The sequence below is a fragment of the Paroedura picta genome, chromosome 15, assembly GCF_049243985.1.
Source record: "Paroedura picta isolate Pp20150507F chromosome 15, Ppicta_v3.0, whole genome shotgun sequence".
Classification (NCBI taxonomy): domain Eukaryota; kingdom Metazoa; phylum Chordata; class Lepidosauria; order Squamata; family Gekkonidae; genus Paroedura; species Paroedura picta.
The window spans coordinates 17,782,410-17,807,163 of record NC_135383.1 but is presented as its reverse complement, the minus strand read 5'-3'; the positions used below and the strand labels follow the sequence as shown (position 1 = coordinate 17,807,163).

Genomic DNA, 24,754 nt, shown 5'->3' with positions numbered 1-24,754 from the left:
AACCAAAAGTTGCTGTCCCCCCATGCGTGTCCATTTTGCTCACCCTCAAGAGCTGCTTCCCTCTTCTCCCTTTCTTCCTCTTCAGCTCTTTCCTGTAGTTTCTTCTTGTAGGCTGACGTCACGAAAGCTTCTTTGTCGTCAAATGCATCCCCTTCCATTTCTCGCTCCTTCTGTATTTTCTTCTCCATTCTCTTTTCCTGCTCCTTCTTCCTTAGCTCAGCTGCCTTGAGGATGTTTTGGATGTACTTGGGCTGCAATGAACAATGAAAAGGAGAAAGATCAATATAGCTAGTAACATGGCAGCCAAGCATTATGGGATATCCTCTGAAGTTCCCCATGCTGTGCTCCTCCTCAGTGCAAAGGCAAGAGTCCTCAGCAGTCCTTCTGTGTGCAGCTGGCCTTGACAGCCAAACAAAATCTACATTTGTTACCAACCCCAGTCTCAACTATGACATCACTTCACCTTTCTTTAGTGCCAGGAAAAGAACAGGGATTCATGCTGAACCTCAAAGCAATTCAGAAAGCATTCTGCTATTTTCTGAGGTTCTTCAAAGTCAGCACAAGGCTGAGAGAAGGGGTAAGGAAAATATGCTCACCAGTAGCCACCTGGCAAGTGCATTTACTCTATTTATTGCTCGCCTTTCTCAGAGGGCTTTCCCCCATTGGTTCTGGCCCCATATTGCTTCATTTTGTGCCATTAGTTTCCACTTCATTTTTCTTTTTTCTCCATTTGTTTCTGGTTCTTTTGAGAGTACATTTACACCAATCTTTTTCCAGAAGCTGATTTTCATTTGCCTTTTGCATAAAGTTCCTGTTGGTTTTCTTTATTCCACCCACTCCCAGTCCACTTTTCAGTGACTGGGCTGTCACTGTCAAACCACCTCCCCATCCTTTCTGAAAACAAGTAGTTTCATTTTTGATTTTTTAAAAAGGCAGTTAAATATTAGATTACACCAATATTCTGGGCTACACACGTTCTTTGAATTGCTAGTTTTCATTCTGTGTGTATAAAAGTAAATCTGTATCCAACTCACCTGTGGAGATATGTCTTTCCTTGCTATCTCCAAAAGAGAAAAGGATAGAGACTTACTTAAAAAAACAAACAAATGAAAGCCGGGGATTCAGAGAGCCTTCAATGCCTATTGTTACAATAGTATATTGATATTTTAGCACCTTTAAAAAAATCGCAGCCATTATATTGATGTATCAATATAAGAATGCACAAAAAAGTAAAGGGGGGAGGTGCTGTGATATCACTGATGATAATAAGACCCTCTTCTGAAAATGTTTATTATTGAAGGCATGTGCAGAAGAAAATAAACTCATTTCACAACTGTGAAAATGCAGAGGAAGGGCAGACATGTGGAAGAACCATGCCCAAACCAATTCCAATGCTTGTGGATCGATAGCCAAGAAAATCAAGAGCAAGCCAAGTGTATGGAAAAGCCCAGTGAGACTTAAGGTGGATTAGATGAGTAGATGCAATCAAATAGCACAAGACATTTATTAATAATAAAATGTGTGGACCTTGGATCTAGAGGGATTAGTGCATTTCTTTTCCAGGGCTTATAATAGAAGTTCCCCCTGCCCTTTCTTCTGTCTTAGTGCAGGAGGCACCAAGTGCAACCCACTAGATTACGAGCTGGACATGGATCTTGTAAGCCTAATGCCAGGTTTTGCCTCTACCACAGGCTCAGTGCATGTCTTTGAATCTCTCTCTGTGCTTAGTTCCCTACCTACGAATAGGAAGATGATCCAAACCGCCCAGAGTTGTTGTGAGGGCAAAGGAACAAGGGTCATACAATTTACAAAAATAAAAGTGTAATGGGAAAGCAAGACAAAGAGCAGCAGCAAATCCTCCCTCCATTTTCCACAAGGCATGCTAAACAAAATTTCCTCTTTTCTCAGTCATTCCATTCTTTACTTTCCCCTCCGTCCACCTTCTGCCCTGACTGTGTTGCAAGTACGGACCTTTTTTTCCTCTTTTCCAAGAAGTGAGCCCTTGTGACTTTCTGCCTTCTTCTGCTGGATGTCCTCATAAATATTGTCATATTCGTATACCGTGGAGTCCTCTGCCAGTGCCCTTTGGATCTCAAGCTTGGTCTTTAAAGAAGACAGAAGTGGGGAAAGAAAACATACAGGTGCTGGCTTAGGCAGAAAAGTCTCCAAGAAATATAGTTCGGCAAGGTACCATCTGTTATAGCAGCAAAGAGAGATGGTTTCAAAAGCAGCATTTTATGAAAAAAAACATTTGATGAGTTCATGCTGCCTTACAAATCATTATGTGGGAAGATATATCCCCTCATGCCTTCCTTTCTTGCTGATACCAGTTACTGGAGCTGGTTCTCCACTCCTCTGCACTAACCTGGCCCTTTAACGTCAAACCAACAGCTACATAGTGCCATATTGTGTCATGCTATCTGACTTCTGGCTAGAAAACCAAAGAAAGCTTAGACAGTACTTTGCTTTGTCTCTTGAGTCAAAGCAACTCAGATACTGCTATAATATCTGCCTGATCAGGAAGTGTGTGACCATTTACACACACACAATATCAACATCTGTAGCATTCCCTCCCCCAGCAGGGATCTCTTGGATGACTCTGAGTTGACTCCACTATCTAGTTCCAAATATTCTGTCAGGTGAGAAGGGAGAGAATTAAGTGTACATTCCTCTCCCCGGAGACACAAGGAACTCGAACGCTCCTCGTGTTTGGATTTCTTGTATCTCGTAGTGGGAGGCACGGAGTGCTAATGAGCCTTGATGGCTAGATGTAGCAAAGTTGCCTCCAGTTCTTGGCACTTTGGGTCCAGAGCTACAGAAGAAATCTTCAGAGTTTCAGTGCTGGGCACACTGTTAGACCCGTTGAGATTGATCTGACAGAAGGTGTCCCGGAGTGAGACTCCACAGGTGCTGAAGGTGGCTGCACTGCACCTGAAGGTCCTGGTGCCAGAGCCAGCTTGGGTGCGAGGACGATTGAGAGGACCATCTCCCAAAGGGCTGCCTTGAGACAGGAGGCCCTGTCTGAACATGCTTTTGTGGTAAATCATTGGCAAATTTGACAGCTGCCAATTCTCCCCCAAAATTAGGCACATCTCATGTTTGTCACTGTGTGTCATTGTGCATATTTTTTAAGCAAAGCCTTGGAGGCCATAATTGCACTCAACAGCTGAAATTCTCTTTGAATGAAGAACTGGTTTTATACCCTGTTTTTCAATACCCAAAGGAGTTTCAAAACAGCTGACAATTTTTTCCCTCTCTCTCACCCTGTGAGGTAGGTGGGACTGAGACAGCTCTGAGAGAACTGCTCTGCAAGAACAGTTCTAACAGGACCGTGACTAGTCCAAGATCATCCAACTGGCTGCATGTGGAAGAGAAGTGGGGAATCAAACCCAACGCTCCTGATTAGAGGCTGCCACTCTTTAACTACTACACCAAGCTGGCAAGAAAAAAAAATCAGAAGGTCAACAGTCTCACAGAAGAGGTGAAAACAATCACCGAAAAGAGCACAGGCCTTTTCCTAATCTCACAGAAAACTTCCAGAAAAAGAGCTATATGGAGCTACTGAGAATACTGAGGGAAAGGGAATGTGTCACACAGGAACATGTACAGGCAGGAAAAATCTATATATGTGCTAGTTCCTGGTTATGTGCCCCCCTAATGCAGCTTTTCTAGCTAAGAATATGTCCACAGAAGACTCACGCCACCCCAATGTGGGGTGCACAAGAAGCTGGAAGATGAACAGCCTCTTCTGGTGGCTTTTGAAGGTATGGCTACTAAATTAGTCTCCAAGTTTTATTGAGTGTTGAAACTATGAGCAGACTGATGGCAACATGCTATGCATCTTGCACAAGGTTGTTTTTCTGTATCTCCATGGATATTGTCCAGAGAAGTCCAAGAAAAATAGACGCCTAACAGCAGGATCATCTACTACATAAGTCAAGTCATGTAAACCAAAAAACCCTAGCCTTTGATGTAAGTTGCATCATTTTTGTTACTAACCAAGAAGTCATGTATCTTCCAAGCCTTATAGCCAAGGAGGCAGAACTGATGCGTAAAATCTATGCCCTTGAGCACTATTTAAGCCTATTAATTCACACAACATATGGGCAGCCTATTAAAGGATAGAAAATATTATGACAAAATACTTCCCCATAAATCTTGCTAGGCCAAATAAACTGCTGGACTGGCCTTATTAGAAAAATGAGCATCTTTAATGGGCACCAACTGTTAATGTTTTTGCAACTGACAGCCCGTGTAGTATAGCGGCTACAGTATCATATCAGGACCCGGGAAACTCCTCATTGCCACAGAAGCTTGCTGAGCAGCCTTGGCCCCATCACACAGTCATACCTGCCTCACAGGGCTTCTGTGAGGATAAAATGGGCGAGAGCAGAAAAATGGGTCACCACTGGGGCTAAGGACAAGGCATAAATGAAATAAAGATAAATAAATGAAAATATACTAAAAACACCATTCTTAAAGTATTTATTTATATGAAAATCTTTTAACTTTTCTGCTAAAAATGCCTTCAAGGCAGTTAGCAAAACAATATAAGCAATTAGAATAATGTATAAAAGAAGAAAATAAATAGCAGCAAAATATTTACTCAAGCCCGTGCACAGATGGTGCTGCGTTTTACACAGTGATGCAGCAACTGGCCTGAACGGAAAGCAATTTAAAAGTGTGTGCATGCACACCCGCACGCACAGAGGTTACCAACTTACTTGCTTCATCGCTTGCTTTTTCAAGGCTTCTCTTTGAAGACTCTCCCCCACTGATGTCTGTTGGACAAGAACATTTAACATTGTACTGTTACATATAGAAACGTATCCTTGTTTTCACACCAGTCAGGAGAGCTTAAAATTAAATGAGCCAGAAAGAGTTTATTTTCAAAACAGCAACAAAGGCATAAAAGCAGTAAAATGATCACCTGGGGGTGGGGGGCGGAGAGCACTGTCTGTACCGTGGCAGTGGAGAAATGAAGTAATTTTATCAACAACCATCATCATGAATCCCAATACAAGGATTATTAACTAGTTAGAGGAATGAAACCAACATCACAGCCTTTGTCTATAGCAGCCTTTCTCAATTTTTTCACCATTGAGAAAGCCCTAAAACATTCTTTATGCTTCGAGGAACCCCAGAAGTGGCGCAATCGTGCAGATTATGGTTGGGTGGCATAGCTGTGGACATGCCCATCTGGGGGCCCCTCGCCTTCCCACCCGCTTTAGGTCCATCACTGGCCATTTTGGGAGGGAGGGAGGGATTGAGGGGCGAGTGAACATGATCATATATGGTCATTATTACCCAATAAATGTTTATCAAATTAAAAAAATATATATAAAATTAATTAACTCCCACCCATTCAGGAAATCCTGTCAGGGCCATCAAGAAACTATGTATGAAAGTTGGGACCTTCCCATGGGGCTGCCCCATTTGCCTCCCCTATGCAGAACAATGTAAGCTGCTAGTCCTCCTGCAGCCAGGTTCAAGTCAGCCTGAGACAAACACACAACGAGCAGTTCACCCTGAGACTGCTACAAACGCAGTAGAGGCACATAACACTTCTAAAGCATGACATCCGGCTAGAAAGACTGTGTACCAGGAAACACAGCATTATGGATTTTACAATGGGAGTGTCTCAGCCGTCTTCCTATTTAATGTGGAGTCCTTTCCAATCAGATTGAACACACAGGATCTCTCCCTCACCCTTATCCAGCCACAGAGAGATCAAGCAGATCCTTGCGCTGGCTGAACTGACACAACTCCCAAGAGCGCTGCTCCAAGTGTTTACAGAAGGTAACGAAACACCCACTCCCCTGTTTTAAGTAAGACAACATGAAAAATATCTGTTTTTACATTTTGGCAGCACTTGGAACTTTCCAGCCTTGCCATGACTCATACCAAAGACCAGGTTCTCATCTGAGTGAGAAAGCTTGTGTCACCAACTCTTAATAATGCCCAAAAAACTACATGGAATAACGAGTGGCAGGTAATTTTTTTCTTTTCACATTGATGTCCAAATGAGCGCCGGAGAAAGCTAATTCCCTCCTTCAAAACTGGCCTGCTGATTGTCACTGTGACATCTGTGCAATGACAACTGTGATGTCCCTATATTTAGAAGTACCACAGAAGGGGACAGAAGCTCTTGGCCCGAGTAGCCACCTTCTGAATACCAGATAATGGGAAGAAACAAGAGTATGCTCTGGGGTGAGGGAACTCTGTCTGAGTACTGCTGGAGACAAGAACACAGAACCACATCAACCTTTGGGTCTGGTCTAAAGGTAAAGGTATCCCCTGTGCAAGTACCGAGGCATATCTGACCCTTGGGGTGACGCCCTCCAGCATTTTCATGGCAGACTCAATACGGGGTGGTTTGCCAGTGCCTTCCCCAGTCATTACCGTTTGGGACTGGTCTACCAGGGTACAAAAAGCACGGGATCAGCAAGGGGATATCCAAGATAGAGGAACAAGTACTATTCTCCCTTTTTCACAAGAAGAAGCAGATAAAAATGAAGGGCATCGAATAAACATATGGAGTGGAGGTCTATTAGTAGATTTAGCCAGAAGGCATAGATAGCATACTTTATCTGGAGCAAGGATGCTCTGTATTCTTGGTGCTTGAGAGATGACAGGCTTCTTAAATCGGGCCCCACTGGTGGGCCTCCTGATGGTACCTGGGTTTTGGCCACTGTGTGACACTGGGTGAGCCACTGGCCTGATCCAACATGGCTTCTCTTAGGTTCTTATGTCTGAGGCAGTGATGGTCTGTATTGAATTTTGCTTTCTTTCTTGATGCTTGTAAAATTAGATGTTTGTCAAACAAATTCTGGAGGAAGCAGGAGGATTCCGATGAAAGAAAACATACTTTTTGCAGTTTCTGAAGAGAGATTGTTTTTCTGGAAGAGCTATAATAGTATGGCTTATTGTGATGACTAGACCAAGAGGCTCTCTTTCCAAAATGCTGGAGGCAAGAGGGGCAAGGAGAAAAACACAGTGTGAATTTTAGAGATTTTGAGGGAGGAAAACAGATTTGGGTTATGAAACATTTAAAACTCACTGTAATTTCCCCCAGACCTGCCTATAAGCTGCAACTGTGCTTGTGTTTGGAGATCGGGCAAATGATAGATAGGCCTCCATTTTGGTACATAAAATTCTAAACAGGTCCACCTGTCGTTTGTTTGGCCAGCACGCTGGGAAGTTTAAGAGAAACAGAGCCAGCACAAACACCTCGTCCAGTGCTTTATGGGTGACAATTTCCTGTTGTGCTGAGAGAATTGATAGATGGGAACTTCCTGTTCTTTTGTATTATTTCTACTTATCAACGGGTCGTTTATTAAAGAGTCAGCAATCTGGCGCGGGATTTCTGCTTGCCCGCTATCATGGTATTCTTTGGAGGCACAAAGCTTGCAGTTTAATATTTTCTGGAATGGGAGGGGAGAATCTTAAAGCTACACTGAAATTCAGGAAATTTGCTGGCCCCTAAGAGGAAAAGAATTAATATTGAACAAGAATCGCAGAGTTTGGGGGGAACATCCTAGACCTCAAATCTTTCCTGATTTTCCTTTATTGGGGCGAACGTCCTAGACCTCAAATCTTTCCTGATTTTTCTCTATTCCCGGCATTACCACTCTCCCAATTTTTATTGGGTTAAATGTAAAAAAAAACACACAAAAAACCCCCAAAAAATCTGCCCTGGAAGCACAGAGGCTTTATGCTGTATGCTTGATTCTCCATGTTTCCCAGTTAAAGAGAAAATGCTGTTCAAACTGATTACAAAGTTGACTTGAATCCCAATGGTAACAAGAGAAATCATTTTTTACTATAAAAATAGAAGCATATATTATATGACATATTCATGTAGATACTTTAACTTATTCTGAACAGATAAACTTTTAATAAAAGGTTAATTTGCTACAGTTCCAAGCCTACATAAGAGAGCAAAGAAGAGAGGTCCCGTAGATTTAGAAGATGAAACATAAGGCAAGCAACAGCCAAGGAGGCTCAGCATCCTGACTGGGGAATTGACTGGGGAAGGGGGCTACTGCCAAGGGAGCAAATTCTCTTAACCCTTTCCTTCCCAGATCCTCTTGCATGCAGAGTTACAATATTTTCAGGGAAATTCTTCAAACTGCAACCTCCCCCCCCCCACACACACATACACACATAATGAGAGTGGGTACTGGCATAGTGTTAGAGACCAAGACTGGAGAGATCATGGAGATATCATGGTTCAAATCCCCACTCAGCCATCAAGACAGCTGAAAACCGCCCTGAACCTTCGGGGAGGGCGGTATATAAATGTGAATAAATAAATAAAATATGGATCAGCATGGTGTAGTAGTCAAGAACAACGGACTCTAATTTGGAGAGCTTAATTCCCCACATCTCTGCTGGGTGACCTAGGACCAGTCACAGTTCTCTCCAAACTCTCTCAGCCCCACCTATCTCAGAAGGCGACTTCTGGGTACAGGAAGGGAACGTGATTGTTTGCTGCTCCAAGACTCCTTAAGATAGAGAAAAGTCCAGTCTAAAAACCTACCCTTCTTCTTCCTTTATGGTCTAACCAACCTCATGGGTTTGTAATTAAGATAAAATGGGAGGGGAGGGAACAGAACCACATATTGGACTCTGAACTGCATGCAGAAAGGTCAGAATACCAATGCAGACAGCTCTGCAAGGCTCAGCTCAAGTCTGTGAATGTGTCCATCAAGAGAAAGCAAGCTGCAACAGGAAACTTGTGGAAGACAACCTGCAATGGGACCTTCAGGACTTCCTCTGGCAAACCATTCTAAAATACAACTGCTGTAAGAGACAAGCTGCGGCGATTGGCAGAGGCAGAACATGCCGCTTGAAGAAGTGGGAGTGGAATGGAAAGGAGGCACTGCTGCAAAGAAACCAAGGGAATCCTGGCTTCAGAAAGCCCTTGGGATGAAGCCAATTGGAGAGGCACTCAGATTATTAATTGGCTCATAAATGGAAAATGAAACATTCCAGCTCTTCACAACAGGCAAAAAGTTCTGAGCTGCTCCAAAGTTGAAGTGACAACATATCTGCATTGTGAACAGAGACCCCAACCTAGAAAGCTTTAAATGGCAGCCAGAAGTGAAAGGCACAATTATGCAACAACAAAGAGAAGGAAATTCTCTCTTCTGGATGTTCAAAGTTAACCTCGGAACCCAGCAGCTCAATAAGCTCTCTCATTCCTGCCCTCGAAGGCCATGGAATGCTGGAAAGCATAACTCCTAAACATCTCTTAATCTCTTTATCTTGGAATCCGACAGAGCTGTGCAGGTTTCTTTCCAAGGGATGGTATCATCTTCCAAAGCAAGGATAACTGCATGGGGACGGCTGGTCCAAACAGGACTCAAACAGCCCCGAAGAAACAAAATGTTGTTTGTCAGCTGCAGGGCTTAAAGGAAAGGACCTGAGACCTGACGGAGCTGATTTGATCCAAATACACAAAGCAGTAACCTCTCTTTGAGGGATGCTAAACACTGTTAGCTTTTGAAAAGAATTATGCAATACGTGAAGATGGGAGGTACATACCGCTTTTATTAGTAATTAACACAGCAAGGACAGCAATTGCACAATTTGTTATGAGAAATATACCAGGTTTTTGTGACACAGTATCAGCTTAATTCACAGAACTGGAGAACTGAAGAGTATATGTTGGATCCTGTGAATAAACGCAATTTTTCTTTGGAGGCAAAGAGTGAATGGAGGGGGGAAAGTGTGGGTGTGTGGGTGCGAGAGAGAGAAGCAAGCAATGAAAATCCCATGGCTATTCTCCCAAAGATGGAGACTTTTGGAGAAGGGTTGCCAAACCTGGGTTAAGATCTGGGGTGGAGCCTGGGACAGACAGAGTCTGATGAGGGGAAGGAGCGCAGCAGGAATATGGTCCCATCCAGCCCACCTTCTGAAGCTGTTGTTTTCTTCAAGCAGGGTTGGCCCTGGTCAGCACTGGGATAGGAGACCACCAAGGAAGTCCAGAGGTACTACCACCCAGAGGCAGGCAAAGGCAAGCCACCTTGGAACATCTCTTGCTAGGAAGACGCAGCTGCAACAGGATGAGTCAGACCAGCCCACCTACTGTCCCCAAATTCCTCATCACCCCTCTGGATCCTTCCATCACCCCCGGGGGGGCATACCAATTTGGGAACCCCTTTGAAAGCCATACAGGGTTCCCGTAAGTTGGTTGTGACTCGACAGCACTTTACACACAAAAACACGTGCCATCAAGTCGCAGCTGACATGGATACCCCCACAAGGGGTTTTCAAGACAAGTGAGAAGCAGAAGTGTCTTCCTCTGCACAGTAGGGATGGGCAATTCGGTTCAGATAGCCAAAAAGTTCTGCAGGCAAAATCCCAGCATTGTTTTGTTCTTGAAAAATCATTTTGAGGTACAGTATGGATGGGTGGAGGGGGGATCATTCTAGACCTCTCCACCATGCCATTACTCCAGCCTGGGGAGGCTCCAGGGAGTCACTCTACCTGTACGTTTGCCTCACTGGGACAACAGCAACTCCCTGGGGATGTTCCATCTTGTATGGTGGAGGGTTTGACACCTCCTGCCAAGGAGTGAGCCCATGTGTGTGATAATAATATGGGATGCCAGCAACAATCTGTAGTGGTAAGAGTGTTGAACTAGGGTATGGGATCCATTCAAATTCTGGTTGCCATGAAAGTCTGAGCCAGTCACAGATTCTCAGCCTACCTCACAGGGTTACTATGAGGACAAAATCTCAGAGAGTAGAATGATATAAACCACCAAATACTTGCTACGGTTATCCAGTCTTTGATCAACTAGAGTATCTAGTGGAAAACTGCTGAAAGCATTTTTGGAAGTGCAACTATATAATATTTACTGGATCAACTTGTATCTATGGCATACAGAAGCTTGCATACCCAAACTTATACAATCCAGTAAAGCATTTAGCTTTGCCCCTTTTGTGACCAACAATTATGGTCAACTCAACCTGCATTAAACACTGAAGCTTAATATAAAGGAAGAGGCAGAAAAAGGTGACCTTCTTCAGGGCTTAAAAGCCCGGCAACAGCTTTGCTAGAGAGTACAAGTTTGCTGACAGCTCTTGGTGGAACTGGGTTGCAAAGGAAATCTTAATGAAATATGCATAGTGACACTGACAAAGGAAAAAAAGTTTTCTATCTAATATACAATCATCTTGACCAAGTCAGGTGTGCAGCTCTGCCAGCAGAGACTTTATTAGAGTTCAGTTATAAATACACCATCTTCAGACCTTCAAGGCAGAGGTTTTTGCTGATAATGGAGCAACCAGGAAATGAAACCCCTCCCAAATTCAGCTCCTTATCTTGAAAAGGCCTAAAATTATTGCCGAACTAATAAAGTAATTTTGTTGTTTTTTTAAATGATCCTTTTTGTTGATGATAAAGGCGGCCATGAAATTTATTACAGCTTTGTGGAGTGTGAAACAATATGTAGACCTCTGCAGGTGTTCAACACCACCACTCGCTTTCAGAGCTACGCCTGATCAAAGGGATAGTGCAAACAGACCTATTAAAACTATGGGTATCAGAATTCTTTACTGGGCAAACCAGTAAAAACATATGCCCCCATTAAAATGCATACTTGTTTTCTTTTTCAATTAGGACATTAGATTAGAAATTAGTAAAGAATTCCCAGTTTTTCATTATAAATTACTGTGCCAGGTATTTTAAAGTTGGAGGATACTTAAGAAGGGAGTGCCATCAATCCTGAACAGGAAAAAAAAAATTAAAATTCAGTATCTAAGAGGCTGGAAGTTACAGAGACAATTCTGTTGGCACATTTTTCACTTGTGCCTCTGAAAGTTATCAAAAAAGAGACTCCATTTCTTTTAAATGAAAACTGAAGATCAAGGAAGAGGTTTGCAATATCCCTAAAGGAGAAAAGCTGTGTCCCAGACTGCAGCTATTTATGCTGCTCCATAGAGATCAATGGAGATAACTGAGCCTGCCCCATCCAGGTATCTATGATTCTAATAATCAGGCAACAACCAAAAGTTTGTCTTAAGACACTATTGATAATGTAGTGTAATGGACAGAGAGTCAAGATTAGGGCGATAAAAAATCGGATTCAAGTTCCCACCGATCAGGAAACTCACTGACCTCTCCTGCTCTCTCACACATCGTGGAGCTGTAAAAAGTACAGTGGAGGGTTACCAAGATGATTAGAGGATTAGAACATCTTCCCTACGAGGAAAGGCTAAAGTTGCAAAAAGAGGCAAATAGGGGGGGGGGGGGGTGAGATATAGAGGTTTATAAAAGTATGCATGACAAAGCAAAAGATTTTCTCCATTTCCCCAAATACTAGAACAAGAGCATCCAAGGAAGCTGATGGGCAGTAGGTTCAGGATGGGACAAAAGGAACTGCTTGCTACTTTACACAGAGAGTGATTCAAATGAGGAATTCACTGCCAGAGGAATAAACAGCTTTAAAAGAGGAATAGACAGACTTGTGGAGGGTAGGCATATCAGTGGCTACTAGCCATGATGATGGAGAGAAATTTCCACATTCGGAAGCATTCAACTTCTGAAGACAACATCAGAGAAAGGCCTTGGTCCCTATACCTGTTTTTGGACAGAGGACCTTGGTTGACTGCTGTGTGAGACAGGATGCTGGACTAGATGGACCAGTTATCTGATCCAGCAGGGTTTATCTTATGATCTTATTACGATACTTTTCTAGAAAGGGGAAAAGGGAAGGACCCTGAGGTCTGGGATAAAGTTTGGCATAAGAATGCCCTTTATAAATTAATTTGGATTATTTTGATTGTGTTTGGCAGAGTCGCTTTGCAAAAATCAAGCCTATTTATAAAATGTGAACATTTCCAACTACTAATGTCGGATTTTTTTTGCTGGCCTCTCTCGAAAAGCAGGAAGAGAGATTTAACTGAAGGTTTCATGGCCTGCAGCACCCTCTCCTGGAACAACCAATTCATTTATTATTAGTGATTTCATTTATATCACCAATACCCTAAGTGGAGTATGAAGTCTGAAAAGCAATTTGAACAGCAGACATTCAATTAACTATGCAGTAGGAGGATGACAGAACTGGGAAAACAGTGAAACACTGGTCTAAGGCATGACCTACCATCATGTAAAAAGGGGGTTACAAAGGTAGAAAACATTTCAGAAACAAAGGACACAACATGTACAATAAGAGTAATAACCTCATCACTTATAGGGATCTCTGGCGCAGTTCTGTTATAACAGAGTTCTAGTTCCTTTGTAAAATGCCCTCCTAACCATTTCTGGTCTACGCATTCAGAAGAATGACAGGAGTGTGGGGGCCTTCCCGATCACTGCAACCAGGCTCTTACACAAAGTGGGAGCCACTGAAAAGGATAAGCACCGACTGACTTTAGACACCTGTAGGATGGTTCCTTCAGGGACAAATTAATCATGATCTCCTTATGGTCACCATGGGAATGATTCCACCATCATTTAACCACCTGTAGGATGGTACCTTCAGAGATAAACTAAACATGATGGCCACCTTGTGGTCCCCATGGGGATGCTGAAAAAGCATTTTAAAATGCTACGAGGGCCTGATCCTGATTGGGTCCTCAGAGTGGCACTCTTCTTCCAACTTCCATGCTTTTTCAAGTGTTGAAACAGGCACAGGGGCCCCAATCCATGAGGCATTTTAAATATCTTTAAAATATCTTTAAAATTCAGCCCTCATAAAGTTTTCCTAAGGTAAGTGAACTTATAATGACAGGAGGCCAAGGTCCAAGGCCATTAAGGGCTCTGTAAGTGATCATTAGAATCTTGCATTAAACCCAGTAATGGATTGGAGTATCTAAAGAATGTTTGTTAACGTGCATGTTCTGCTTTGCGCGCAACAGCTGTAGTTAACTGACATCATATTCTGTTATTATAGATTATAGATGGATTTGTTTGTTTTTCAGAAGTCATAAAGTAGGCCAGGTAAGGACTTAGCTGATATGCCTGAAGGTAATTCTGCAAGCATACACATGATTTTTTCTTTGGCGCACCAGCCATTCACATCTGATCTAGGCACATTTATTCCAAAAGAATATCCATGGATAAAAACGGCAAGTATCATACGGATGATTTTTAAAATGATGGAAGTTACTTTTAAAACAGCATTTTCATCTGTAGGTATTCAAACTGGCATAATTCTAAATTTAAGAGAACATAACTCTTTCTTGTGAATTGGCCGGTGTATATATAGTGGCAATTTTAAGTGCTATTAAATGCAGTAAGACTTAAAAGAAAGAATCAAAAACATGGCAAATCTTTATGGACCATTTATTTTAAAGTTAGAGAGTTTGTCGCATACAACACTTGTGCTGTAGCAATTTTAAGTACACAGGAATTCAGTGGGGCTTACTTCCGAGTAAGCATGAATATGACCCCACCCACCCACACACAAAGACCTGACTCTTCAAGTTACAGGAAATAGTATTTGAGTGAATTAATTATCTCAAGTCCCTGACAAAATGTGGATGTCTGAAATAAAACTAGGCAGGACACCAATATGAAGCCAGCTATTTAAAAGGAAACGTTTATTTCAGTTTCCCAGTGAGAGAAACACAATGTACAAGTTCAAGAAGGAAGATTATGTACAAGGTAGGACAGTATGTTGGCCTAATGATCTAGTTCAAAGGCCATCAAACTGCTAAATTATATCTAAGCATCCCAATTGTGATGTTCCTACATGACTCACAGCCCAATCTTATACATGTTTACTCAAAAGGAAGTCTTGCTAAGATGAACGGGAGATACTATAAAGCTAAGATGAATGGGAGATACTATAAAGCCCCCATAAAGTGATAAGGCAGTAACTTTTCAAAAGGATAAATTTCTCATGGTTTACTCATGTAGTAAATGAAAGACATTCGGAAAACTATGGTCCAGGTCATCTTGAAGCCATTTTAAAAATAAAGTGAAATATGACTTCATAAACACTCTCCCTTCCCAGCATTTACAGTTCCTGAAAACTGTTATGTGTGTGCTTGATTTTATTCTCAGGAACAGATCTCCCAAATTCATAAAAGCCCTACTCACAAAATTAATTGCAAGTGAAAGCAGCAACCAGTCAACAAGAAGAAGAAGGAGGAGGAGGAGGAGTTGGTTCTTATATGCTGCTATTCTCTACCCAAAGGAGTTTCAAAGAGGCTTACAATTGCCTTCCCTTTCCTCTCCCCACAACAGACACCCTGTGAGGTGGGTGAGGTTGAGAGAGCCCTGATATTACTGAAGGAGAAGAGTTGGTTCTTATATGCCGCTTTTCTCTACCCAAAGAGGTCTCAAAGCGGCTTACATTTGCCTTCCCTTTCCTCTCCCCATGACATACACCCTGTGAGGTGGGTGAGGTTGAGAGAGCCCTGATATTCCTGTTTGGTCAAAGCAGTTTTCTCAGTGCTGTGGCAAGCCCAAGATCACCCAGCTGGTTACATTTGGGGGAGCACAGATTCAAACCCAGCTCACCGAATTACAAGTCCACACTCCTGACCACTACACCAAGCTGGTTCAAGACTACTTTAAGGTTAATATGGATGAGCAAAAAAATAATTTTGTGTTTAACCTTCTACAATAAACTTGTTGACTTGCATTAAGTCATTATTCCTAACTAGAGCTATGTCTTCTTATTTTTATGAACTTCTTAACTGATTTTTTTTCTGGTGGTGGCACGTGCTGTCAAATCACAGCTTACTTATGGAAACCTCAATGGGGTTTTCAAGCATGAGACATTCAGAGGTTTACCACTGCCAACATCAGCATCTCCTATTCAAATACCAACCAGGGCTGACCCAGCTTAGCTTCCAAGATCTGACAAGATCAGGCTAGCCTGAGATACCAGTGCTTTCTAGCATTTTCATGAAACAGAAACATATCTCACAAGTGAGATAAGGCGAGAACGCACATAACAGAATTTCAAGGGGAAATGGTAAGCAAATAAACAAAAAGCCTAACTACCTCTTCTCCTATGGTACTGTACAAGTCTGTTCTCTTTTTTACACAGAAAACATAAGCAAGCAATCAATAAGCAAAATAAGCCTAGACCTTGATATTTAACAATACAGCAATCACTGTCAGTGTTCAGAGCAGCAGTCGTAAGAAAGTACATCTGCTATGGCACAAGTGTTAACCAGACCAGAGCAAAGCAGTTCATGTAGGATTGTCGATGAAAACTATTAAGGAATTTTAGTTGGCCACAAATGTGATAACCTGGATATTCACAGGTACAGTCCTCAGGGAATTCAAGACATCAATTTTGAAAGCGCTTTCCTGCTAGTTTCTAGGGTCAATTCAAAATGCTGCCATTTTACTATTGCCTAACAATACCCAGGGCCCACGTGCGTGTGTTGAATGCTGTCAAGTCACTTACGACAACACTATGAATTAGTGACCTCCAGAACATCCTATCATTAACAGCCTCGCTCAGGTCTTGCAAACTGAGGTTGGTGGCTTCCTTGACTGAGCCCATCCATATCATGTTGGGTCTTTGTCTTTATTTATTTATTTTTATTTATTTATTTGATTTCTATACCACCCTTGCATATGGCTCAGGGCGGTTTACTTACCACATCATAGGAGGATACATGGAATGAGTCAACATACAACATAGTCAATATACAACAATAAAAATCCAACAGTGGTTCTAAACAACACGACTTCAGTGATCCCAACAATAACAACGTAACAAGCTAAACCCCCTAGAGAGGTCAGACTGCTTCAGGCCATGGAGGAGATGTCTGAGGGGGGACGAGTGGTCAGTCTCAGGCAAATGCCTGGTGGAGGAGCAACCTTTTGCAGGCCCTGCGGAACTGTGGGAGTTCGGGCAGGGCCCTGATCTCTTCAGGGAGCTCGTTCCACCAGCTGCCTTCAAATTCTGATAGCACGATTGTCTTTTCCAGTGACTCTTGTCTTCTTCTGATGTGAGCAAAAGACAACAGTCTCCATTTAATCATTTTAACTTCCAGAGAATGTCAGTCTTTATTTGATCCAGAACACATAGGGCCCTGGGGCCCATATGAAGTTCCAAAGACTGGATAGGGCCCTGCTCGTATTGCCCCAGCTTTCTGAAGTTTGGCATAAAGCAGACTCTTTGCAGTGGGTATTCACTCTCAACAGAACACCATCCTGAGACAGATCTGCCCAATCTTTGGGACAGTATTTGCGTCTTTCTTAATTCTGAATCAACTTGGTCTGACTGTCCGAGCAGAGCTTTAACCTATAGTGCTTGTAAATCACTTTGTGGGCCTTCCATAGTTCACTTTTAAAATACAAACTGACCTCATCATCGGAGTCATCCATGAAGACTGAATGTTTGATGAAGGTTTTCTGTTGTGCTTTTTTGGGGAAAATAAGACCATATCTGTGGGAAGAAAACAAAGATTTATTTGCTAACTTTCCAGAAAATGCCCCAAATTATCTGTTCAATACTAATTTTCCTAATCATGAAATGTGCAGAAGTGTACAACAAAAGTCAAGATTTGGGGGCAACTAGAGAAAGGAGACGTGTTGTAGTTAGACTAGAATTGGAGGGAACCAGGTTCAGATCTTTGCTCTGCCATCAAAGCTTACTGGGTAAACTTGGGTCAGTCACCCTCTCAACTTGACCTAAGTAGGTGGTTGTTGTTGTGGGCATAAAATGAAACAGAGAACAATATTGTAAGCTGTTTTGGGTCCTGTCTGGAGAGAAAAGCATGATATCAGAATTAAAACAAATTTATCAGAAGCATTATGAAATGAAGAGAATCAATATTTATTTTGGATAGGAGAGGCAAGCAGAGGGTGTTCAAAGTTGACTCCACCCCTTTACAGCAGTTTGGCTTACATATGCAAGACAATGTCCAAAAGGGAACCAGCATATTTTGGAATGTTTTCTTGTGTTTAAAACTCCCATCAAACAGAAAACTAACATGGGAGGAAGAAAGATGTTTCTCCCTGCTCTTTGCTTGCCATATTTAAGAGCTGGTTTGTATACACTGGTTTATTCCTCATGCAATTCTACCAGCTCTCCCAGGCAGTCTACATTGTAATTCGAAATTGTTGCCCCATTAGTCTTGGTCAATGTATTGCGGGAGTCAAATATAAAACTAGTTCGGAAGGCATATTTGTGAAATGCAGTCTTAGACGAGGCAATCCCTCCTGATGCAAGAGAAGGAGGAACATATCAACTAGCACTTATAGTACATTTTGCGAATGCACTCTTACAAATACCCAAGTTACAGCTTCTATGTACTGTTGTTTTGATAATTTTTTTTAGGGAGGGGTTAACATTGGAGGATGCTCAGGAGTCTGTCTTGGTTGTTATGCACCCTCCACAAATGTACAAAAAATCCCTGCTCAACAGAGGATGTAACCTACCCAATTATTTTTGCATTGCTTTGAGGGCTAAGAGGTGAGGCAACTGGGACACTCAGGTTTATAGTTTTATGTTTTTTACCATTTTTTGTTTATATTTATGGAGAACTTTAAAATGTTGCACACTACCCTAACAACAACATTAGTGAAAGAAAAAAAATACTCTGGCATAGCTGGTAAAATCACCCAAAAAATTTAAAGGTACAGATAGAAGTTCTCTTCTTTTTCATTCCAATATGCGACAAAGTTCCGGTTCTGAATACCTTGTTTCACTTTTGCTTTTTCACAGCATATTACATCAGCACCTACAAAAATTGTAGCTCTCAAGCGGTATGGTAACCTGCATTGCATGGATCCAGTCCGTTGCATTTCCTGTGGCAGCCTACAATTACTTGCTTGTACACTGCCCTGAGCCGATTAGGGAGAAGAAGTTTATTATTAAATCTAATAATATACTATTGCTATTATTTTTGTCAAATAATGCCCCCCACCTGGTGGAATGAGCTCCCAGCCTGACATCAGGGTCCTGTTGGGGCTAAAACAATTTGGCAGGGCCTGCAAAAGGGAGCTCTTCCACCAAGCTTTTGGTCAGGACAAGTGAACAAGCCACCACCACTCACTGCACTATCAGAAGAAAAAACAGACTCGGTGCAGAAAAAGCTGCGTAGCTGATCGTTGAACGCTAAATGTTAAATTATAAACTGTGTTATCCAATGCAAATTCCTATTGTCAAAGATATTATCATATACTTAAGTCAAGGTGTTTTATTGTTTTGCATTGTATTATGAAAGTTTCTAGTGTAAATTGCCAAAAGGGAGGGCAGTATATATAATATAATATAATATAATATAATATAATATAATATAATATAATATAATATAATATAATATAATATAATATAATATAATATAATATAATATAATATAATATAATATAATATAATATAATATAATATAATATAATAATGTCCCACCCCTCTCCTAGCCAGAGGCAAAGCGGGCCAAGATGCCCCACCGTCGCCCTTGAAGCCTGAGGGGGGTCCCCAATTTCCAGGCTGCTCTTGCGGGGGAGGGAGGTCTCCTTCAGCCCCCCCTCCCCATAACCCCCACTTCTTGTCATTCCACCCCCTTCCCAGGAAGAGCTCAGGCTGGGCGACGTGCCTTGCCCCTTCCCACAGCAGGCCCATTTCCCCTCACGGCGACGGCGGGGCACGGTCAGGAGAGCGCGGAGCGACAGAACGCACTGCACATGCTCTGAGGTACCGGGAAGGCACCGTGCGGGGGCAGCCGAGCCCCGTCAAGAAAACCTTTCCCACAGCCCTCACCCTTCCCCGCCCAGCCGCCGCGCCCTTCTATTCCCTTCGGCCTCGGTCTCCCCCGCGCCCCAAATCGCCTCAGCCCGCCGCCCCTCCCCCACTCACTGCTTGCTCGGGGCCGCCATCTTGGCAGGCGGGGAGGCGCTGCGGCCGTCACTCGCGCGCCGCGGCGGATTCGGCGCGCTGGAGGCGGGGGGCGGGACCAGGAGGCCACGCCTTCTCACGCCTCAGGGGGCCGGGCGGGCGTGTTGGGGAAGCTTCTTCCCTCCTGGAGGGGAACTTCTTGCTGGTCCGCAGGGGCGCGCGACCCTTAGGTAGGGTGGCCAGGTGGAACCTTGGGGGAGGACAGGTATTCTTCTTTTTTTTGGGGGGGGGGGTTGTACGTCCTCTTCCGGGCGCCTTAAAACAAAACCTGGTGGAAATGTCCTCTTTAGAGGCTGGACAGTTAGGGATGTTCCTCGTTCTTAGCCGGGATCGCAGCGTCAGTAGTCGAGGCATTTCGAATGAAATGGGTCATAGGGAATCCCTTGTTTGAAGTAGATGCAAGGGGGTGGCAGACCAGCAAAGCTTGATTCTGGGGGTGAGCTTTTGTGTGCATGCAGGTACACGACCACCCACCTGAGTACACGACAGAGCCATGTGTTCATGGGAGTCTAGGTCCACCTTGAAGACCCACAAAGTTTTATTCTAGAAGAATATACAAGCTTTTGTGTGCAGGCACACTTCTTCAGAGAGATTCAGGTGGGTGATTGTGTTGGTCTGAAGTAGCAGAAGAAAGTCTGTGTCCAGAAGCACCTTGAAGACCAGCAAACTTCGATTCTGGGGGTGAGCTTTTGTGTGCAGTCAGGTACACGGCTACCCACCTGAATATATGGCAGAGTCATGTGAGTCTGGTGGCACCTTGAAGACCCACAAAGTTTTATTCTAGATATGCAAGCTTTTGTGTGCAGGCACACAATGTCTTAAATAAGATTTTGTTGGTCTTAGATCCCCTTGGACTCAGTCTTTGTTACACTTTTCAGTATTACTCTTGCAACAGTTGTGTTTCGGTGTATAAGAAAAAAATGGTGTGAATTAAACAGGAAAGTAAAAAATGGTCAGAACGAATCCCAGGAAAGTTCATGCATCTGTATTTTTAAAGACACAGTAGGTACATGTCTAAAACATTCTGTCCTCAATTTTATTATAAACAGCGATTAGTATACTTGCTGAATTGCTAGTGAGCTGATAAGAAATTGTCCTTATCAAGATATCTTTAAGGACATTGTTCCCATGGATATCATACCAAGTACTTGAACTGCCTCCCCGCATCCTCTTCCCAGCCTCATCAAGAAATTCACTTTCTTCTGTGGAAGCAGGCATGAGATAATCATGGAGATTAAAAAAAACCTGTAATATTGTCGTAGTCAATTTATCAGGGAAAGTTAAAAGCAGTCTCAAATTACAAAATGTTTGGTAGACGTATCATTGGGTTTTTTTGTCAGCTTAAAAAAAACAAAACAAGTTTAATTTCCCCAAATTTTATTAAAAAGATTCCACAGAAAGATTGCAAAGATGGAATCTTGGATCAGAACACTGGGGTGTGTTGTCACCTCCAGCTCTAGCCAATAAGAAAGCTGCTTGTTGCTTTAAAACAAATGTGCTTGTGAACGTCAAGAGGGTGTGCTTCCCTTTGGGTGGAGTTGAAATGGAAGCCCTCTGCCCATCGACTGTAAAATGACTTCCTGAAAGCTGCTTTAGAAAAGAGTACACATATATAATTGTGAAGTGATTTTATTCTTTGCATTGTTGTCCTTCACCATCACCAGTTTTGTAGATATCCCGCTGAGGCACAAGTTTCAACTTCCCTGCCCTCTGATCCTCTCTTCCTGTCCTCTCCTGTCTCTGATCGGCATTAAGTAAATGGCAAAGACGGTCATTCCCCTAGCAATCATATTAATTTAACTGAAAAGTGTTATTTTAATTTAAACAAAATATACTACAACAAATAACAGATATGAACAATGGGAAGATGCTCACAGGATGCTCTCAATGTTTGCTGTAAGCATTTTGCAACACATTAAGTAGAAGAGAAGGTTTGGCTAATGTTGTCTGAAATCTCAGATATCTGTCTTGACTGAATTGGGCTCTGAAGCAGCTGCTTGGAAGACTGTGAAATCGTAGTCTGGGAACACTGAAGTTTCTTTGCAAGCTCTATTAATGACAGACAGGTGAGTGTCCAGTTGTAAAGGTACTCCACTGGAGTGGAACCAAGCTTCCAAACATCGATTCTGCGTACACCTACATCGAAAAGAAACACAAAAGGAGAATAAGCCACTTATTTCACCTTTTCCTTCTTCTTTGGCATGGTCTGGCAAAGCTGGCTGACGTGTAACCTCTCCACACATGACTAAACATGACATGACTAAACATTGTGCGACTGCAGTATTTACAGAATGGTTCCTTATGGCTCAGGTTTGCCCATGCTTAAAGTGCTTTTTGTATGTTTGGGGGATTGTGTCCCATAACTTTCTGGTTGTGATATGTGAGGAGCTGGCGTGCAAAGGGTGTGGATCCTCAAAAGTTTCTAGTGCACATGCAGAAATCTGTGCTGTTGGGTTCCCAGCCAAAAATCTGTTCACTATTAAATTTGGAGTGAATACTGTGGCAGGGGGTGGATCCTCCATTGAGGGGTTTTTCAAATGGGTTATATGTGCATAAATTATGTTTATTTGAATTCCAGCCTTCCTCCATGGAGTGTACTCCATCAGTGTACTCTTTTCCACACAACCTGTCTCCTTTCCTCACAAAAGCCTTGGAAGGTATGTTAAGCCCAGAAGGTCTGCCCAAAGTCATCCAGCAAGTTTCATGACTTAGTGGGAATTCTGTTTGTACTACCTATTCATGTAATGTACCATCAGAATATGGACTGCACTTGGCTACAAAATTGATTTTCCATCTGGCCAAACACTTCACAGTATAGGTAGAGTTTGCATAGCCTGGTCATTCCTAATTGACTCATTGTAAGTATGCGGCAACATCAAATTGGGAGAAATGTCTCAGGGGATTTCAATGCAGTGAGATTAAAGGCAATAGTTCTGAAATTTGGGGATCAGAACATATATATATTTATAATTACCTTGGAGGCACCTGTATAGAACTTCTGATCGGATTTGGACATAGGCAGCAGTTGGATCAAAGTAGCAAATGTTCTCAATAAGATCACCATCAAGTTTCTGTGAGGCAATAAACAAAAATTATCATAGGCCAAAAATAAATAATGGGAGTAGAATGGCAAAAGGAAAGGAAATGGGAGTTGCAGTGTCCAGTGGGCTAAAAGCTACAAGGTAGGAGAAAGGTCCAGCTTTTTGAGGTTGAACTAGGTAAGGGCATCCCCTTTGACTCACCTACCTACTGATCCATATGGAAAGCAGGGGAGACCTCACTGCAAACAGCTGCTTCCAGTCCACCTTCAAGAACTGGAGCAAGCATGACCGAAAATACCCCTGTCCTCGTGTCCAGCAAAGTAGAGTGGGGTAGCAGGTAGGGTCTAGCATAAAATCAACTCTGTCTGTGTTCCATGTGAATAGGCGAATGTGTGAATATATACATGTAGATGTCCTGCATCACATCTGGTGTAGCCCTCCTACCATAATCACAAATGTGGAGATAGCAGGTGCCCCTTCTGAATGGCAGTGTGTCAGTGTCACTCACCCACAGGTACCTTCAGGATCTGTCTTTTGAATGAAACTGGCCTTCACCAAGTCACTAGCTGTAATGCAAGCTGATGCCACCCAAACCCCTAATTTTCTAATCTCAGAATTAGAAAAAAGGGAGGGAGAAACGGAGGTGAGGAGAGAAATATCACAGGCAGATTTAGAAGGGTTAACTCACAGCTTTTAAAGCTCTCTTTTTCCTGGAGATTCAAAAGAGCCCAGAAATGAGGGCTGTTATGAGGCCTCTTTATTGAAGTGAAGATGAGAATTCTAGTTGTGTGAAGAATTCTAGTACATAGTGCAGGTGAGGAGTGTGAAATGAGAATTACGTTCAAAGTTGGCAAATGAAGCTGTGCCCCTGTCTTCCTTGCCCCAATGTCTTGTTGGCTTTCCTTTGTTGCTTGGCCCATGATAAAGCATCCTCACTTCCTGGGCATATATCTTTTTAAAGGAGTCAAATATTTCTGCTTCTCTCTGCAATTTGTGCTTTTTAGTCTCTCACCTCTATGCAGCATGTCCAGTTTTCCACCTCCTCTGTACCAGCCCACTGTGGGTACAAAATCAGTAGCACACACTTCAGTATCTGGTGCACCAGGAGCGGTGGCCGCTTATGCTTCTTTATTTCGTCAAAGGAATGCTCCGGATCAAGATTCCAGATGCAGTTTTGCAAGTCTTGCAGCATGAATCGGTAGAAGAGGACTCCCCCGCGCCTCCAGTCCCCAACATACTCTGCCTCTAGAACCACAAATGACAGTGCATTTTCAGAAAGAGTTATTTCAAAGGATCTATGACCGTATGCTTAGAAAGCTATTCCAGATCTCCTAACACAGGCTTTTTCAATCAGGGTTTTGTGAAATCTTGGGGTCCCTTGACGGCCCTGGAAGGGTTTCCTGAATGATTGGGAATTAATTAATGTTTATATATATTTTAAAAAATTGTTAAACATTTACCAAATGATATATGACCCATGTTTGCCAAAATGGCCAATGATGGGCCTAAAGGGGAGGGGCCCCGGGTGGGAGGATCCACAGCTATGCTTCCCAACCTTATGCTGCATGATTGTGCCACTTCTGGGGTTTCTCTAAACCTTTCAGGGGTTGAGAAAGGGTGTCCTAGCAACTTCCACAAAGCAAAAAGAGATGCATTGCTCCAAAATAGCTTTGATATTGGCTCTAACACTAAACAAGAACAGGGAACTAATGGGCAGAAGTTTATGTGAATTCTCTGATAAGAACGAAGACAGTTTGATTACATGGGAAATTCATGTATGACATAAATTCAAACCATCTTAGTTTTAGTTTTGCTGGTAGGGCATATGCAAGAAGAAAACCTTGTGATGTTTCCAGGCTGTTTAAAGCAACTTGTTGGAATCAATAAAAGA

The 24,754-nt window shown here is 42.6% G+C and overlaps 2 protein-coding genes and 1 long non-coding RNA gene across 10 annotated transcripts in view; 1 reads left to right on the top strand and 2 right to left on the bottom strand.

Annotated features, from left to right (window-relative positions):
• Positions 1-19,928, bottom strand: part of NSRP1 (nuclear speckle splicing regulatory protein 1) — a 26,680-nt gene extending 6,752 nt beyond the window's left edge. Inside the window, exons 1-5 of the mRNA XM_077311301.1 lie at positions 19,784-19,928; positions 17,290-17,371; positions 4,725-4,781; positions 1,972-2,103; positions 44-251 (exon numbers count right to left, since the gene is read on the bottom strand). Coding sequence (XP_077167416.1) covers positions 44-251; positions 1,972-2,103; positions 4,725-4,781; positions 17,290-17,371; positions 19,784-19,803 — 499 coding nt within the window. The 5' untranslated portion in view covers positions 19,804-19,928. The remainder of the gene's footprint in view (positions 1-43; positions 252-1,971; positions 2,104-4,724; positions 4,782-17,289; positions 17,372-19,783) is intronic.
• Positions 19,478-24,754, top strand: LOC143824244 (uncharacterized). 6 transcript variants are annotated; one of them, XR_013226736.1, is made up of 5 exons: positions 19,903-19,992; positions 21,782-21,888; positions 22,038-22,132; positions 22,401-22,479; positions 24,006-24,754. It is a non-coding gene; the product is annotated as an uncharacterized LOC143824244 (long non-coding RNA). The 6 variants fall into 6 exon arrangements; XR_013226735.1 differs by lacking the exon at positions 19,903-19,992 and adding an exon at positions 20,040-20,419; XR_013226734.1 differs by lacking the exons at positions 19,903-19,992; positions 22,038-22,132 and adding an exon at positions 19,478-19,621.
• EFCAB5 (EF-hand calcium binding domain 5) overlaps positions 21,436-24,754 on the bottom strand; it is a 44,648-nt gene continuing 41,329 nt past the window's right edge. For all 3 annotated transcript variants that reach the window (XM_077311294.1, XM_077311295.1, XM_077311296.1), the window contains 3 exons: positions 23,876-24,108; positions 22,797-22,893; positions 21,436-21,958 (listed from right to left, as the gene is read on the bottom strand). In XM_077311294.1, coding sequence (XP_077167409.1) covers positions 21,738-21,958; positions 22,797-22,893; positions 23,876-24,108 — 551 coding nt within the window. In that variant the 3' untranslated portion in view covers positions 21,436-21,737. The remainder of the gene's footprint in view (positions 21,959-22,796; positions 22,894-23,875; positions 24,109-24,754) is intronic.